At 40.5% G+C, this 18839-nt stretch overlaps 1 protein-coding gene across 1 annotated transcript in view; it reads right to left on the bottom strand.

The window, feature by feature from the left end:
- Positions 1-18839, bottom strand: part of scara5 (scavenger receptor class A, member 5 (putative)) — a 63809-nt gene that overhangs the window by 36388 nt on the left and 8582 nt on the right. Inside the window, exon 3 of the mRNA XM_079180680.1 lies at positions 17949-18077. Within this exon, the coding sequence (XP_079036806.1) occupies positions 17949-18077 (129 nt within the window). The remainder of the gene's footprint in view (positions 1-17948; positions 18078-18839) is intronic.

Raw genomic sequence — 18839 nt, 5'->3', positions numbered from 1 at the left:
GGGTTCTCACAGTTCAGGACAACTGTGGGGTATTAGAGTGAAGACATGTAAACTTATTATCATACTTGGTTGCCAGAACGCATTTGAACAGATTTTCCTCCGCATGTCTCATTTTGTTTCCCCTGGTTACACCGCCTAAAGGAATTATCAATCAGCATTAGAAATCACTCTCCACTAATTGATGTCTGTTGAACTGCAGCTTTGTTAACATGGAGAGCTCTGCATATACAATCAACCAGACCACAGAGGTCACTGTCAGGGAACAGAATGGAGATTTAAGGCTTTTCTATTCACACTATTATTCCTAAAGCAGTAATAATGATACGGAGCAATTGTCATGTAAGGATATTTTTAGCCATTCAACAAAGTTTAAATGATCAAAGTGGACATTTATTAAATATAAATGTTTAGAGAAGCAGGCAAGTGTCTTGAACTGTAAATCAAACTGCAGTGGGTTAAAATGTATCGTTTTATCCAGAATACCTCTTGAAATCACTAGTAAAAACAAACGTACATGAATTTATATATAAAAGAACTGTAGGGAAAAGACATATAACCCAGATAGCTGTAATTGTACTTCTCTATCAGTCATCAACTCTCATAATGCCAGACTGCTATTGAGTTACAACAGGAGAGATGAGCGGGTGTTACTTCAGGCGAAGATGGTGAGAAATTGACTTAAAGATATACATGTCTGACAAATCCATTTCAAACCTCTCAGCTCAGCTCTGTAGGATGGGAAAGTCATCTCAAGTCATTGTTTTTTCCATTGACCTCCTATTCTTTCCTCTTTATTTCACACACACACGGGTGGGTGTGGATGGCAGCAATACTCAAAACAGATTAGTTCCAAATTCACAGCTTCATGGTCTTTGGATTCGTCTGTGGAGTCGAGGACATTCATGAATCAAATGTTCGGAGAGCGGTCCAGCACGACAGCTGGACTTCAGTGTGTATTGAAATGAATTCAGAACTGTTTGTTCAGTCCTCACATGGTCTTCTATGCTAGCAGTGGATTCATATTATTTGCAGAGTTTTATCTGCATTCAACATGATTAGCACTTTCAGTAAACAATCAAAACATTACCTAAAGTGCAAAAGATGGCCAAAAGGGTAATCACTTACTTGATAGCTATGAATCATTTTAAATGACCGCTATACTGCAGTGAACTCATACTAAAGTACGTAAATGCCAAACTGTGAGCAAAATGTTGGCATTGAACTTTTCTGCAAACCACGAGAAGTGTTGAGTGCTGCGGATTCTGAACCGAAAATACGTGACTTCACGTCTCCTCCACTAAGCTGGAGGAGGTTTAGTGTTCTAGTGAGGACGTTTAATCGACTCTTTCACATTCTCATAATGATACAGTCACGAAAATACGTTTCATAAATATCTTTATCACACTTCCAGATTGTGAAACAATAAGTTATGTTTAGGCAAAAAAATGACTTGGTTAAAGTTAGACAAAAGATCATGGCGTAAATGTTGCTCTGTTTCTTGTTTATATTTTCATGTGCAGTTCATGCAACCTTAGAAAGATGGGATCTGGATGGCTGTCTATTTATTGCACAAAGACTCTTTCTGTTGGATGTTCTCTCTGTAGCTCTTTCTTTCACACATACATAACACTTATCTTGCTATACTCGTGAGGACTTTCCCTAGACTTAGTTCTTCTTTATAGTGCATTTACAAGTCTAACCCCCAAACAAATAACTAAGATTCTGGCACATTTTGGTCCCCACAACATAATTCCGAGTCATGGTCCCTGCAAAGTCACACACACACACGATCATGTTTTTGATGACTTTTCGGGACATTACATTGACATACATTCATTTCTTGGCGACTCACTCTAACCATAACTGTTACCAGCCTAATCTTAACCCTTAATCCAACCTTAACTTGAACCTAATCTTGCCCTCACCTTAAACCAAGTCTTCATCCTAAAATGTAATACTTGTTAAACTAGGGGAATGTGCATTTTGTCCCCATAAGGAAGGCGAGCCCGCGCAATGTGACTGTGTAAACCAGGGGTGTCAAACTCATTGTCGCTCTGGGGCCACATCAGCATCATGGTTGCCCCCAAAGGGCCGGTTGTCGGGGGGGTGCTGCTCCTTCTTCGTCGGCGGGGAGGGGGGCTGCTGCTGCTGCTGCTGCCACATACGCTGGTGGAGGTGTGCGCGGCGCGTGCGGATCGGGGAGGAGCTCCGCCGTGCGCGATACAATGGATATTTGTAAATTGTCCGACTTTTACATTTTTTTTTTTTGCTGGCGGATTCGCGGGCCACATAAAATGACGTGGCGGGCCGGATCCGGCCCGCGGGCCGTATGTTTGACACCCCTGGTGTAAACAGATCAATGTCCCCACAACATATGTAAAACATGCCCACACACACACACACACACACACACACACACACACACACACACACACACACACACTCAAACAGAAAAGGCTGGACAGTGTCATGGTAAGGGCAGACAGAGTAGACAGAGGGAAGTCTATCAGAGCTGCATTCCTCTGTGGGCATAGCCAAAGACAACATGGTGCCTTCATTTATCAGGCAGCAGATAAAAGACTATCCATGAAATATTTCCTCTCCCCGGAATCTACATTTCTTTGATGTCAAACACAATACACACACATATCATACAATACATCTATGTTCACTTTAAAGTTCTCTAAAAGAAAGGCAAGGACAATTTTCCTGCAAGTCTGGTGCGCTAACATTAAGCAATGCCTTTGTTACTTTACAAGCTCATATTTCTTTGTTGACGGTATGTCTTTAAGTTGACATTCTCTTGTGTTAATTTCCTATTGTGTTATGCCTCATAAACTCCATATGCTTTATATTCATCCTGTGTTTCTTTGATGGGATCATCAAGGTTTCTTCTAAGCTAGTATGATTACCAGGTCATTCATCATCGGTATGAATGTTGTTGGGATCTGTACATGTTTCAATTTACACACATTCTCACTGGTTCCTTATTAGTTTCAGGAAGAACAGGAGATGTGTAAGGATTGTTTGTGTGTGTGTAAATGACTACACTCTTAACCCGGTCTGTCCCTTTAAATTACAAGTCTTTCGTGATCCCTGTGTCATTTAAAAAATGTTGTACAAGTCAAATGTCCTACAGTTCTCTGCCGCCAGGCCCTGCACCCATGGTTACTAATCTCCCTTTTCAGCTCTCACAGGCTTTTTAATAAAGCTACCTAATAGAAGCATGTGTTTACCTGCGTGTGTGTTGCCAAGTACAGAAAGCGGCATCATTTGGCTTTAAAAGGGAGCTGGCCATTACAAACAGAAGTGTCAAGTCAGGTTTTTTTTGTCTAGACTGATATCATAGACTGTAACATGACAGTTGAGACGCAACAATCAGCAATGATTGCAAATATATCCCAAACTACAAGAAGAATCCCTCCACAGAAAACTGGAGGGGTACAGTTCAAATAGCTGCAAGGGCTGCGTTTGGATGACTTAAACTGAAGCATCTACTCATGTCTGTGAGGGTCTAGGACTGCACATGTCTGGAACATGTCCATGTAATATTATGACTGTAAAAACATTTTTTTGAACAGAACAAAAAAAAAAAATAGATTTGTAAATTGAACGATTACTTTTATTTGCATAACTTTGTTTTATTAAGTTTCAGTATACAGAGCCCATTTTCTTTCTGGCTGAAAATGACCATTAAAAACAGACTGAATTGTCTCTACTCATGTTTGCACCCTCCTCAAACAGGCTGTCAATGCATACTCTGCACAAGCAGCATGGCCAAGTATGTAAATGTTGTTTCTTTGTTTCAGAGTTCATTGTACCGTTAGGAAAGAAGAAATCTCTTGAATGACAAAACACGTGGGGCTCGATTGTTGCATTGTGGAATCGGACACAAATCAGACTTTTCGAGGACCTCCTGAAAAATGTCAGTGCTTTTTAGAGACCACACTAACTTTGACTGTTCAGTTAGAGCGTCTTCGTGTGGTAGTGTTTGACAACATAGAAGAGAAGATGACATGTTTGAAAAATTGCTATTCTTCTTCTTTTGTATTTTGTGATCTAGAAATGTTTTCAGTGCAAACCTTGACCTCACCACAGCTGTGGCTCACAAAATGAATGAAAGAACGTACACATGATTACTTTGATTATATGTGTCCGTTTATCCATCATCTAGAAAGCTCAACTATAAATTAACCCCTACGCTGTACAATTTGTGGTTAAACCCCTGAAAACACCACATTGGAGAAGCATAAATGAGCAAAACCCATTACTTACACACAGGTCTTTCATCAGTGGACCTCCATGAAAGAGTCAGACTTGGCTAATAGATTTGTGAGACACCTTCAGAGCCTCTACCGGCCTCCTCTTCCTTTGCTATTGACCTCCAGACAGACATTTATCTTAAAGGATAAGCAAGATAAATAGAGTTTTTGACTTGACCTTAACCAGAACATCTTGCTGGAATAAAGCTTCTGCAAACATACCGTGATCTTCCAGTTATCCAATCCAAACACAGAAACATTGAAAAAGCCAGAGCAAACATTCTAGTACCTGGAATGACCCTTCTGAACAAAGCAGGAAGTTAGGAGCTTAGGGGCTGGCAAATTGTGCTCGGTTGTATCTGAAATGCAATTTGGACATGTCACATGTTATTGCTAGCGTGGACATGAGTTGGGCGCAGCAAGGTTACACCCCTACTTTTAGCTTTGCTGCATAAACGACTTGTTCGTTGGCACAGAACAGGTGTTGTGGATTGCATATTCGTCCATGAATGTTACACCTGGGCTTGAACAACTTTACTTGTCGCTGTAAAATAGCTGAAATGACTTCAACATTCGCAGACTATGTGATGTAACTCTAAAATACAAATCCAATTTAGTGCAGGTTTCATAACGAACCAGCCAGAGCTGAATGTGATCTTACCTGGAAGGAGGATGAGAAAAATAGCAACCTGGAGAAATATTAAAACAGCTGGTACTCAGTTAAAAATAGCCAATTTACCATATGTGTCTGCTACCAATACCATGTTTAATACCCCTCTAATAATGATAATAAATAAGAAAGTCAGACATGGACACCACATCTGTCAGTGTTTTCATGTGTTTTCATGTGTAAGTGAGTGACACACAGCGATATCCGTCACCTTCAACCAGACAGAATCCGACCAACATCCCACTTCACTTTGAGGGGATGCCAGCGGCAAGGAGGGAAGGAAATAAAGAAGAAAGAGTCTTTTTGTGAACTGCAGACCTGAAAGTCCTCCAGCAGTGAATGAGAATGACATTACAGGGTCTTTGAAATCAGACAGGCAACAACCTGCTTTCCTTGAGATCACATCAAAAGGCATGCAGCTATTATGCCATTTCAAATGGATGGCTGCAAACGGCTAGATTCATATCCCGAGTTCAGCTCAATTTCCATCAACTGGTCTAAAGACCAAATGTGTGTGAGATGAGGATTGAATTGGATTAACACTGCAGTAAATAAGACTGTGATACAGCAAAGAAAGAACAGAAATAAGAAAAATAAAGAATGGGGTCTATGGCTCAAATCGATCACAAAAACCTAAATGACTAATTTAGTTAGTTTTTAATTACATTTAGCTAGGAATCATGAATCATCATGATTCCACTAAAAGTCGATGCAGGATAACCAGTGTTGGTTATTATATATATTATTTTCAATGAAAATTAAGGCTGCTGGAATAGTTGTTATTAAGTGGATCGTTAACGTCATCGGCTGATTTGCATGCGTGACGTTATTGCACATCATTTGCATACAAAACATTGTAAGTGATACAAAATTTGTTCGGCCACCTAGGGGTTGTAAAGTCAACACTGACATATTTAAGTAGATACGGTGATCATGTTATAAAACAGATTCCAATTTTGACATCTGCCAGACATGGAGCAATATTAGCATTGGAGTTGTGTTTCTTTTCTGATGAATGTAAATAATATTCTCCCTCTTTTAGCTCTGTTTGCTCTGGTACCCACCAACTTCTAAAGAAAAACATCTCGCTTATTGGCTGATAAAAGCTCCACTATATGCACCAGATATTTGCTGCTATTCTACATTTATTAATAAGGGAAAAGCTAAATATTTTGTCTAACCTGCACTCTCCTGACCTTTTGAGTTTGAGCTATCGGTTCTGTAGATGGTGGAATAAGCAGAAGCCCAGTGAAAAAGTAACTTGCTAACCTCTTCAGTCAAGAAGAAGGCACCGAAGAGGAGGAGGGCGAAGACAGGTTTTATGGGAAATGTGGCCATGCTAAACCACTGGTGTCGCATACAATCTGTCATTGCGAATATGATCTCTTTGGTTTTTCAGCTAATATAAACACGTATTACAGTTCATTTGACAGTGATGCATTTATGTTTGAAGTTATTCTCTGCAATATGGCTCCATCTGAAGAAAACTGATTAAAGCCATTTCGTTGTGATTCTCTGGGACTGGTGCCATTATCACACAGACCACATGTTTGGCACAGGGTTCATGAAGCCAGGCTCACACCGCTGCATGCAACCCATAACTGCTGTCATGGGTTAATGCTTAGACATCGCCCGGTTCTGCAGCCGTGGCTGCATACAGTAAACATCACCGTTGAACCACAGAAATACAATAGATGTAATATAAATAGGATTTCCAAACAGAGCTGTTGAATTTGAGTTTGTAAAAACTGGCTGAAATGTTTAAACTGCAAATTCAATGAGGCAGATGTTGTGGAGGAAGAAGTGTAATCTTTTTGTTTATTTAGTCATTTTATGGAGGGTTAAACAATAACGTCTCTACACTACTGCAGTCACCTTGAAGAGTATCTCTGGGAGAGGATGTGTGTGTAACTCAGCTGCAGGAATGTCCAAATGAAGTGACAGCGGTGGCGGCGGTGGGGCTTTTGTTTGATTTCTAAGCGTGGACTCTGTCTGATGTGGCAGACATCAAAGTGAGGCTCTTGCTGTGAGAGGCTGAATGAAGTGTGTGTGTGTGTGTGTGTGTGTGTGTGTGTGTGTGTGTGTGTGTGTGTGTGTGCGTGTGCGTGTGTGTGTATACAATAGAACCTGTTTTCTGCCTCTTTTGGGGTGTCTGTGTGTTTCCTGGAGTGAGGTTGCAGGGATTTAAATGAATGGGTCAAATGACTTTCATCTTTCAAACCAAAGTTCTAAGTCCCTCTTACCTGCATTTAGATTAATACATGCTATAAACGCATACTATCTACTGCATTTTATCAAGATAATCTCTTAATTTTATTTTTTATACCGATTGATTTCAAAGTACAATTTACTAAAACAAAGATCCGACACCAGAAATGAAAACCCAGGATTTGAACCAGCTTCCTTAATTGATTGACTCGATGGTCTTTCAAAACCTGTACAGACACTGCAAGTAATACATATTAAGTTATTAAGGTTATCTATGCTGTGAGAGATTTGTTGACATCAGTAATCTTAGTAAACACAAGATGCTTACCTAACCGTAAATATCCCCAAATAATAAACTGTATGAGAAAATACCTGCAATTAAAGTTTAGGTCTTCTGACTTACAGAATGCTTTACTTATGGTCTCCCTCCCTGACTTGTTTACTTTCCTACTCAGAGAAGCACTAGATCGTCTGCGGCAGAATCTTATCACCTAACTAAACTGCTTTACAGCCACCACAAAGTGCATATAACTGTAACATGTATGCAAACAAAGCAGTTGAGGGTTTATTTGACATGGTGACACAAGAAACGGTTAAAATACTCTCGTCTTAACATGCAAAATACAAATGTATAGGTAGTTAAAAATCAACAGTAACTAAAAACAAGATTTTTAATTTTACATTTAAAAAGGTACCGTGATCACTATTTCGTCATACTGTATCGGCTACACTGAACAGCATGAAACGTAGCAGGTTATGACTATACAAACATTGAATCGTCATTGTTTTCCTCGCATTTCTATCAACTGTTCAATTCCTCTGTTTCAAGTTGTCGCCCCACCAAACACAGTTGGACAGCACTAGACGTGTGTGTTTAACAGACGTGAGCTCAGTCTTTGGAATCTGTTGTTAATTTATTAGTCTGGTAAAAAAAAAAATAATAATTTAGGCGCCTGCTATCATGCTCTTGAAATCCCTGAAGCTTAAAACCCCCCTCTCCACCAGATTAAAAAGAAATCACTGTAGCTTTTTAATGGAGAGCTGCATCACTGAGGCTTGCTGCTTTTATTTGAGTTATTTACACACTGCAGTGTTCCACTTTATTCACCTCATGAACTTATTTGGCTTGAAGCTGAGCTGAATGTGTGTTCTGCATGTTTACAACTTTTCAAAGCAAGGGTGTCAGCTGGGTATGATAAGGTGTTGCATTAGAGTAGATCTTTATTACAAAGGAGAACAGTGGTCAAGTGCAAACTGCAAGAAATCAAGCTATGGGGATACATATGAAAATCAAGTAGAACTAAGTACCAACATTACCTGTGACCCATATCAGCATGTCAGTTCAAAAAGTCTTTGTTCCTTTTTATTTTTAGAAATTCAGTTTACATAAGCAGGACTGGAGCTTCTTATAGTAAATGAGGCTGGATGCCAAATCTCAGGGTTTACAATAACAACCTCTTTAAAGTGCTGCGTACCCAAGGAATGACTAAAGCACCCAAACATACAGGCAATCAAACAAAACATATATTTAAGCAAAATACATAGACTTAAACATACTATATCTTATACATTTATATGATATAGTATTACATCTACAGTGTATAACATGAGTAGGAGTCTAATGCTATGCTAGCACTTCCCTGCACTGAGAAGACACAGAGACAGGCACCAGAAAGAGAGAGAGAGAGAGAGAGAGAGAGAGAGAGAGAGAGAGAGAGAGAGAGAGAGAGAGAGAGAGAGGTCCAATTAGTCTTGACAGGCTAATGGCATGCGCTTGACTTTGACTGCTTCAATGAGGCTGTCCCCTGACTTTTTAGGAACCCTCTTGTTGAACAATGAAGGACTGACTTCTCTGTATGTTTCTGTGTGCATGTGTGTGTGTGTGTGTGCATTCCTCTTATGATGGGACACCTACTGGGAATGCTGGATCCTCTCCAGACTCTTTTCTCCAGAAAGGATGACGACCACAGTACAGAAACTCATTAGAAAAGGCTTTATGTTCTTAGAGTCAATTTAGGGGCCCTGGGACGGTACAGTACGTGTGTGTGTGTGTGTGTGTGTGTGTGTGTGTGCTGTGCCACTGATGAATGTGGTATGTGGTTGTGCACATCTCTGAGTATTTGTGCGTCTGTGTGAATATATAAAAGTGCATGTGCTCTTGTGTGTGTCTTTTTATGTTTTTTGTGTTGTGATCGTGTCAGTATGCAGATAGACTGTTCGTGTCCAGGTTTTCGACGATTGTGGGTATAATCAAATGTTTTGTGTTTTATGCACAAATCATTGTGTGTTTGTGTTTTTATGCTTTTTGTGTGCATGTGTGTTTTTATGTGCGCTCATGCTTGCACTTCTCAACACATGTATGGGGGTTTATGTGTCTCTGCATGTATATAGACATGAAAAAGTATAGGCGTCTCTTCTGGCACATGCTCTCGGTCTGTGATGGAGGATTTACTCTCTTGCAGGCAAAGTTTGGGAGGAATTTCTCACCCGTGACGAACACGAACAGGCCGAGATCAGAAACACCTCGTCTTCAGCGGCAAAAACGTTCATCATTTTCACAGAGGTGTGGTTTAAGACCTTTAAAGTTCCTCTTTAAAGCCGATAGGAGTGGCACTTCGTGGTGTCAGATTTACCCTCCGAAGGACAAACTTAGCCAAAACACATCTGGTGTACATTAAAGACGTGTTGTGAAAGAGTGTGTGCGCTTTCTTGAGTAACCTCAAAGTAATCTAAAGGTTGTGGTTTTGGTAAAATTAGCCTGCAATGTTTTTCTGATGGTCAAGTATGTCGATGTCCTCTGCCCCGCCAGTGACCCACAGACCCCAATATAGTGGAAGTTTTTTTAATGGCAGAGTAAGTATCCCCTTCAGCAAAAAATATCTTCCAGGGCTGTACCAAAAATATGTAAACAGAATTCAATGAAAAAGGTTAAAGACAGCACGTCCCTGAAAGAAAAAAACAAAACGCTAAAGGTTAAACGAGTGTGGATGAGAAATGGTTGGGGAGAGGCGGTCCACACGGGTTGCTATTCTTAGCAAAAACTGGAAGTGAGAGCTGGGTCAGTTTTTATCTGTCAACAGTAGCTAGCTAACGTTAGCCTCAAGGGCTAGGGTGTTTGCCATTGCATGGCAACACCGTCAGCTGCCCTGACTTATCTCTCTCATTGCTATAGAGCGGTTTAGGAATGAGTTCTAAAACCCAGAAACTCAATTGTTTTTTTGAATGTTTCTTTGATAAGGTGCCTACATTGAGTTCTGTGGTTAACACAAGCGTAAACGATTTTAACATTTTGTTCAACAATATAAAATACATATGTAAACAACTTTCTAGTGAATTGTAAGGCTTTTACATGTCTTCAAATGTAGTTTGCAAACAAGTGGCTAAATGAGACTACAAAACGTCATTACGCCGACTAGTCCACCTTTACAGCCTCGTTATGTAGAGGCTTGCTCATGCAACCGTGGTGTAGTTGGTTTATTGTCTACCGTGGCTTTTTACTTCATGACGATTGCATTGACGCTTCAAAAATGAAGGCGTGTTCATGTGTGAAGATTATTTTGCGGAATAAGATATGTAGTATCATAAACAGGTATCTGCAATTATCCAAAATTGGATTTTTGTTGAAGGAACCATTGCAATGCTAACTTCCTGGGTCGGCCTAAAGAAACACAACATCCCTGCACCACTCTATTGTGATCCCACGCGGAAGGTACTGAAGTAATCATCCAGATTTTAACTCCTAAATGTGGAATATTCTTAATTAATCAGAGCGGCCCTAATGAGTCTGGATTTGTAAAAGCACATTAACAGATAAACTAGGCCGAACAACGGTAACGACCAGGGTCCCAGACCAGATTTTTCCTCCGATTGTCACGAGGGCTAGTGGAACAGAGGCTAGCTGGGACGTGACCTCATGACTACAGCTCTCCATGGAACACTTGCTGTAGAAACTGAATATTTAACTTAAACCAACGGCTAGGGACAGAGCATTGTAGTAGGAAAAATTGATGTAAAACATAAACGTAATTACGCTAACACATGCAGCTACCCAGTTACTACAAAGGCCTGAGACCAAAATAACCCCAAGTTGTTTCAGGGCCCAGTGCCAACTGCCTATTTCTGCTTGGCAATAACATTTCTGTTGCCTATCATTAAAAAACACAAACTCAAGCTCATAGATTTCATGGCTTTAAAGAATCATAACAAACCCACCCATCATGTTTTCCAGCAGTTAACTGGCTGAGGAAAAAAACACAACCGTGCCAAACCTGTGAACAGCATGTTTGCTGGAAAACATGACTCAGTTGCACCTACAGTACAGTATGAGTTGAAGGGAGGCATGTAGGCAGCGCTTCAAGACCTGCAGCATGTAAGAGGAAAATAACCATGTAAACATATAACTGGCCAATTTCCTCAACCGTCACTGTAAAAATCGAGACTTTATTTTGTGGATTATGGCAACATGTATGAATTTCACTACATTTTTGTCTTAATTTGTTGTCTTTCTGTCTCTATTACTGGAGCGCTAATGGCATATGACAGAGATACACTCATCATCATCAGAGAAGGAAGAGTGGGGATCGGATTAATTTATGGGGAGCGGACCTTGAGAGGATCACAGCCCAGCCAGACCAAACGCCACCAAAATCAGAGTTGACTGCCCAAAGAGGAGACGGAGGAGAGCCGGGATGGATGCTAAGCTAACCCAGCTAGGACTTTAATTAAGCTATTCCACTGCAGTCACAGAGATCTGGTTCCATCGTGGAATCCCGGATCAAGCTGCACTTGACGGGCGGATCGCAGGAGAGCGTAGGAATCAAGTGGGATGAGAGGAGGTGGACTCCGTGTTTACATCAACGATGCTCGGTGCTCAAACATAGTTAAAGTTAACAGACAATTTCCCTGATGTCGAATTCTTAATTTTAAGATGCCGGCCATATCAACTTTCCATAGAAGTGTTTTGTTGCTGCTGTTTACGTTCCTCTTTTGTTTTGTTTGCCGTGCTTTTTGTGTAGCAAATGGCCTACAACTGCATTTTGTTGTGCAACCCTGTGTTGCAAAATGACAATAAATGATCCTTGAATCCTTACATGGAAGATGTACGTAGATCACTGAAATAATTTCACACACAAGAACAAAATGATTCCATTGCTCCATATTTGACGTGACCCGGCCTACAATATGATTAAAGGTAGTAATAGACCACTAGATCTTTATCGAGCTCATCAACACAGATATAAAATGTGTAAATCCTGGTTAACCCACCTTCCTGAATATGGAAACAGTTATCAGCCCAAGCTCTGTCTGCAAGGCCATATATGGGCCAATCACTGGCTATTCGATGTGTTTGTTGGGTGTTTTACACAACCTGTTATTCTAAGAACTGGCTCCAGAAGCAGCACAAGGTATTTGTAGCAATCTCTGGCCAAAAAACTGAAGAAAATCCCAGCCCTTCGCAGAGAGAAGAGAGTTCTAGACTCTAGAGTTATCTTTGAATGCACCATATAAGCACAATGCTACAGAACTGTTTTTGCTCTGCTAAAAGAGAAAAGAACCAACAAACTGTTTTGTTTATAGAGGGAATGCACCTTTTGCATGAATCAAATTTTGTAATTGTGTATACAATTGTGGTAATGAATTGTCACTGCAGCAAGCATGTACTCTACTTTTTATTAAACCTGCTGGATTATTTGAAGTGGATTTACCTTTGCATATGTGGGTGCAGGACTAACATTACTGATGTACTGCACAATTTAATCAATACAACAAAACATTCTCTGGATTGTTACTTAATTTTAACACATATATCCACATGTGTAAACACTTATTATTTATATAACATAGTTCAGTCCAACATCTTTTGCAGCTACTCCTTTTTATATGCAGTAGTGGGTTACAGTGTCTTATCTGCAAACTGATCTATTGTAATACTTTGGATGTACTCACAGAAAGAAACAAACATCTGAAAGCGCTTAGGACCTTTCTAAAAAGGAGTTTGGACTGTATTCTGCCGCTGATTCTTTTGACATTTGTGTTACTGGAGAGACAACAGAAAAGCGGCAGTTTTAGACAAAACTTTGCATCTGGTTTCTTTTTTAAAAAGTTGAGAAAGGTTAATCTCTTAAAAATTACGTGTGATTTGGACCAATCAATTGCAACCAAGAAGAGGTTTCCAGATACAGTAGAATAAAGATAATTTGAGCATTAAAGATTGAACGCGCTGAGAGACAATGACATCAGCTTCCTACTTTTAATCCTAGAACCTAAGCAACTAGAATTACAACAATTACAAGACAAGTTTCTGTCTCAGCTTTTTGGCTTCAGAGACTGTTAACAGTGATAGAGCATTAACATTGAAAAGATGTGAAAACGGATGTTGTTCCCCTTTGCAAGCAAGGAGGAGTGTGAAGATTTGTAGTTTATACAGGCCAAAAATGGTCAAACATAATTTTTCCTTACTCATATATTCTGGGTGCTATTCTTTTTTTATTTCAATTTGAACCTAACCTGACTTTTACTGTGCTTTGAACCTCTAAATAGCGATTCAAGACGCTTAAATCGCCCAGTGTCCCAAGATGAAATGCTCAACTTAAAACAAAAAAAAAGTTAAAAAAAATATAAAACTAAAACGAATCGCAGTCAACAGCTTTACCATTCAATTTGATGGAACTCTAACAAGCTAACAGGTCTTGAAGAAGGAAAACGATGCATAAAAACACACTATGCATCGACAGCAGTAGTAACACTCAGGCCTCAGCGTGTAAACCGTGTGCTCGACGCAAGCTTCAGGCTTGTGACAGGTCATGGGAAAGTCTGCTGCTCTGAGTCTGTACGTGTAAACAAGGAGAAAGGAGTAAAACTGTTCTCCCTCAGGTTCCCTCAGGTTCTCAGACCACTGGGTTTCTGGGACGTTAAGTCTTTAAGAGTTACATCATGCCAACCTTTTGGACCAGCCAGCATGCACAGTTGTCTAGTGCAGCTTTAATGCTGAAGAGACCAAACATGTCTATTAAGTAATGGTCCCCCTCTTGAGCTGTGTCAGCCAAAACAAGTGACTACAAAGACAAAAGCCTCTCCAGCAGGCGCCTCTGAGATGATAAAAGTCTGGGTTCTGGCTATCATGGGAGTTGAACATGTGACCTTTCAACTGTGGACCAATCTCTCTGCTGCCACGGAGCCTCTTGATCAGAGCTGTTAAAGCCCCGTCCTATCTGCATGGAGATAACCGTGTAGGAATAATGGGCTGATAAGGCAGCTCTTAACCTCATGATTAATGGAGCAGAACTCCTCTGGCTTTTTCATCCTCTGTCATTTTGGTCTCTCTTTATATTATATTCATCACTCTCCCCACTTCACTTGTCCAAAACTAAGATTTAGGATCAGATGTGCTGACACAGAAAATACTATATTGTACATAATCTGGCCATGACTACAGATGTTTTCAACCCGAGATGAGACGTGATCCTGATAGCTATGACATATGGATGTGTTTGAATTCACGGGAGACGCTGGCCGAGCCATGAAGTTGGGAGAAAAGCCAAAGGAGGCAACGTAAGGGCTGGAAAAGAAAAAAAAGTCAAAGTCAAGTGAGAATTCAAACAAAAAAGCAAATGTGGATAACACAGAGTTGAATCCGTGTGCACGTCGGAAAACTGGCAGCCGCTGCGAGTGTGTGTGTGTGTGTGTGGCGAATGGGCCTCCCGTGCAGTTATGCTGGAGCCACTTAGCTTTTGGATGGCCGGCATTTAATTTAAGAGAGGCCGGTTGAAAAGCCCGGTTTGATTGCTTTTCTAAAACAACCTCATCTCAAGGCCTTAAATAACCAAATACCTCTGTGACGACATTGAAGCCGTTCCAAACTCTTGACTACATCTCTGTGCCTGGGAACACTGGCATCAGCCGTGTGGTTACACTGTGAGTGGATGGCTCGGGGGGAGGAGAGTCTTGAAATGAAATTAGGATTAGAGCAGTCAATTCCTCCAGGACCCTGCTGGTCTGAAGCCAGGCAGCTCTTAAACCTGTTCCTGGGTCTGTCACTTATCTTTCTAATTCCATCCTCCTTAATTGTTCTACTCTTTCAACTTCTTTCCTTCTCTCTCTATCTCTATCAGCCGCTCTTTGTCTTCCTCTACTCTAATAAAAGAGCTGGCATTTTACAAGGAGGCCACAGCCGGGTCTGCAGAAGGTAACAGACTTAAACCTGGACACACTTTCAAAGCTGATCTTGTTCACACACACACACACACACACACACACACACACACACACACACACACACACGAGTGGATTGGCCAGGAGCAGGAGGAGGCACTGCATCGGTGTAGGCTCTGAAGATGCTGGAATTCATTACAGCACTGTTTTAACCACTGCCTGATATGAAATAACAGCTAATGCTAGTTGTTTCCAAGTCACAAGTCCAAATTTCCACATTACAGTTTCACTTATTTTTTTGCCAATCACAAAGACATTTGGTGTTTGAAATACATTATTATTTTTTTATAGCTAGAGAAGTGAGGGTCTCTGAGCAAAGCACTGGACCTTCAATTGCTATAAACAGATGCATATGAATGTAGAATCTGTAGGCAATGGGACACAATTTGGCCTTGAGTGCGTTCTGGTTTCTCTTTGTTGTCCGAGTAATATTAAGTAATGGTGTTTGAGCAGGCTTTGGTTGAATGCAGGTAAACAGTCTGAGTGGAGAGCAAAAGAGGTGGGATGCATTGGCCGAAATGCAATCTGGGAAGCCACCGCCTATCTTTGATGATTTCATTTTTTACTGTTTTAAAATAAGCTGTAAACTGGCTACTTGTTAAACAATCCGGTCGTGCACGCCATGTCTGTACTGCAACTCCATTCTCGTATCTCAAGTTGCTAATCGGACTGTTGACAATAACAATAACAATTGCCTGGATATCTGTTATCCTGATGTCCGCTTGCTACACCGGAACCCCAACATTACAGTAGATGGCGGCACAGAGCCCTGCGACCGGCTCACAATTGCGATGCCAACCCATAAATCAGGCTAAAGGTGATGCTGTTTTTGCCGTCACCCCGGGAAGCCCTCCTGGAAAGCAGCCTCTATAGTGGACCCCCCACGCAGATCGAAACCTGGTACTCCCACAGCCGTGCACAAGGGGGGAATAGAAACCACGCAGGACAAAGGAATCAGACACCATCATGCTTTATCTCTTCTCTGTTGTGGTCTAAAAAGTCAACCTTGCCTTGCTTCAAAAATGTTGTGACATACGTGACATCACATGTGGGAATCAAGTTCAAACCGGTCAGCCATGCACAGAGCTATGCGTTAGCAGCAGAAAACACTCAGGTCAGTTGCACAACACACTTGGAAAACTCATTAGAAAAACCTCCAAGGACAAAGTGAAGCTGCATTAGACTGTGCTACTTCTGGCATTTAAATTTATTACAAACTTTCAACAGCTATGGCAGTTCAATTCTCAAGTGAATAAAGTCAATAAAATCACTTTTACATGACCAAGGTTTAGGTTATGCTTCAAATGATTGTTTATATATATTGTGTGTGTGTGTGTGTGTGTGTGTGTTCTCAATGCTAAACTAGAACAGACGGTTTAAGAGAGGGGTAAGGTTTCAGACCACGTCCCCACAGTGTTACCTTAGACTAAATAAGTGGGGTTTTGTGGGTCATGTGTGTATATGTGCATGTGTGTGTCCTTAATCACAATTCAACCTTGAGGAATGGCTGATGTCATCTGCATAATTGAGCTCTGAGAACAAAACATGGACAATGTGCTCTCCTTCTAAATGTGTATAGTACTTGTCTCTCCTCTCTCTCCACCTTTCTGTATTTCTTTATTTTACTCCTTCTTGCTTTTTCTCTCTGAATGAGGCTGGACAAACTAGTGATGAAGGAAAGTAATGTGGAAGAGCTGAAAGAGCTTGAATACAGCGCCAGGGAGTCATAGTCTATGGGGTCCATACAACCCAGCTGTATTCAAATAAAAATGTATAGCTAAACTTAGCAACTAGGCTTCTTACATGGTTGCAAATAACTTTTTTGAAGAGTTGGGTCTCAAGAAAATAGAAAGACTAACTTATGAGATTTAAGTTGACTCTATTCAAGTCTTCTCCCCAAGGGGAGGTCTTCCAATCGTTAGTTGATCGCTGATAGCATCATTCCCTTGGACGGATATAAGAAAGAAATACTAAAATGCTTTGCCAAATATACTTTGGAGACAGTTAATATACCTGGGTGGCCCACCCATATAAAGTCTGTGTGCGGGAAACACTGCTTTGTATATATATTCTGTCACTCTTATTTATTGTCTTTCCGATATCTCCTCATATCATTTTATGAAGTATATTTTCATTATTTTTTCTTTGTCTCAGTATAATATTATGTTGTTATTTTGTACACAAGTACATAGTAGACTGTCATTTATACTTTTCATAATCTTCACTATCAGCAAGCATTGGACAGAGAGCAATATGTGGAAGGTCAAGATCATCATCAACCAATATGACTGCAGAATTTCCAAATGATCTAATACTGGCTTTTGGTGTTTTAAAATAAACGGAAAATGATTTGAGATTTCAAAATGTAGCAGCTATAAACAAAATAAATGTATCTTAACTTGTATCTTAAGTTCTGAGCCTAATTTACACTGTTTGTGGGCTAACGTATAAACAGCTGTCCATTGTTAAAATGTTGTTTTGGCCCCTAAAAGCATCCAAAAGTAATAAATGAATTTGCTCCCCAACTACCAAAATCATAAAAGTATTGCACACATGTCAGAGACATACAGCTAATGGAAGATAAAGTTACGCCCTACCTGCCAGGCAGAGTCCGAAGATGGTGAGAAAAACCAGGATGTAGAGGGAGACGATGGCGTACTTGATGGCTGAGAGGGAGTTCATGTGAGCGCAGCACTGATCCTGCTTCCTGCGACGCTTACCAGAACCTGACCAGGACAACACAAAATGATGATCCGAAACAATACAAAAGTCCAAATAGAATAATAATGTAATATGCCAGCTTCTCTAATGAATAAAACAGCAAAAGTGAATTGGCTTTTAGAATAAACATTTTTTAGATTTGTTTGCTAAACGAAGACATTTCTCTGGTAGCTTGTTAATTAGTGGCTGGCACACTGTAAGAAAAGAGGGTGTTTACAACAACAACGCTAATGTTTTCCGGTTGCTGCCTAAGTCTTGATGCAAACATATTAGAAGTCCATGACTGGACTGGTGGTCGAAGCTAAAGCAAATCATTCCAATGCCTTTTAAATAAAAGCGTGACATTTACTGGAAGGATGACGTACTGTGTGTTCATGAAGTGAGATCACCAAGCACTTAATGACTGCGGTGCACACAATCAAGTTGTTGTTGTTGTTTTTAAGTCATAGTATACTGAAGAGGACGTACACTTAATGACAAATAAGCAAGCAGCAATATCAAACACATTCTCGGTTTATTGGTTTTAAATAGTCTTAATTGCACGATTGCACAAATACATTCGGATAACAGAATACACAAAAATACACAAACTCAACAAGGAGCTGTTACAGCAATTCATGTCGCCACTTAACACTCCCCTCAGGGTCAAACAGATGTTAGAGGATTACTCTTGATAAAACTGACACAGCACTGTGATGGAAGTGTTTTTTCCATGTGGTGTGTGTGTGTGTGTGTTAGCTTGGCAGGAGGCAGGGATCAGGCTGTTG

This window comes from Pholis gunnellus, assembly GCF_910591455.1.
Source record: "Pholis gunnellus genome assembly, chromosome: 19".
NCBI lineage: Eukaryota > Metazoa > Chordata > Actinopteri > Perciformes > Pholidae > Pholis > Pholis gunnellus.
Note: the sequence above shows the minus strand (reverse complement) of the source record. Positions and strands in the feature narration are given on the sequence as shown.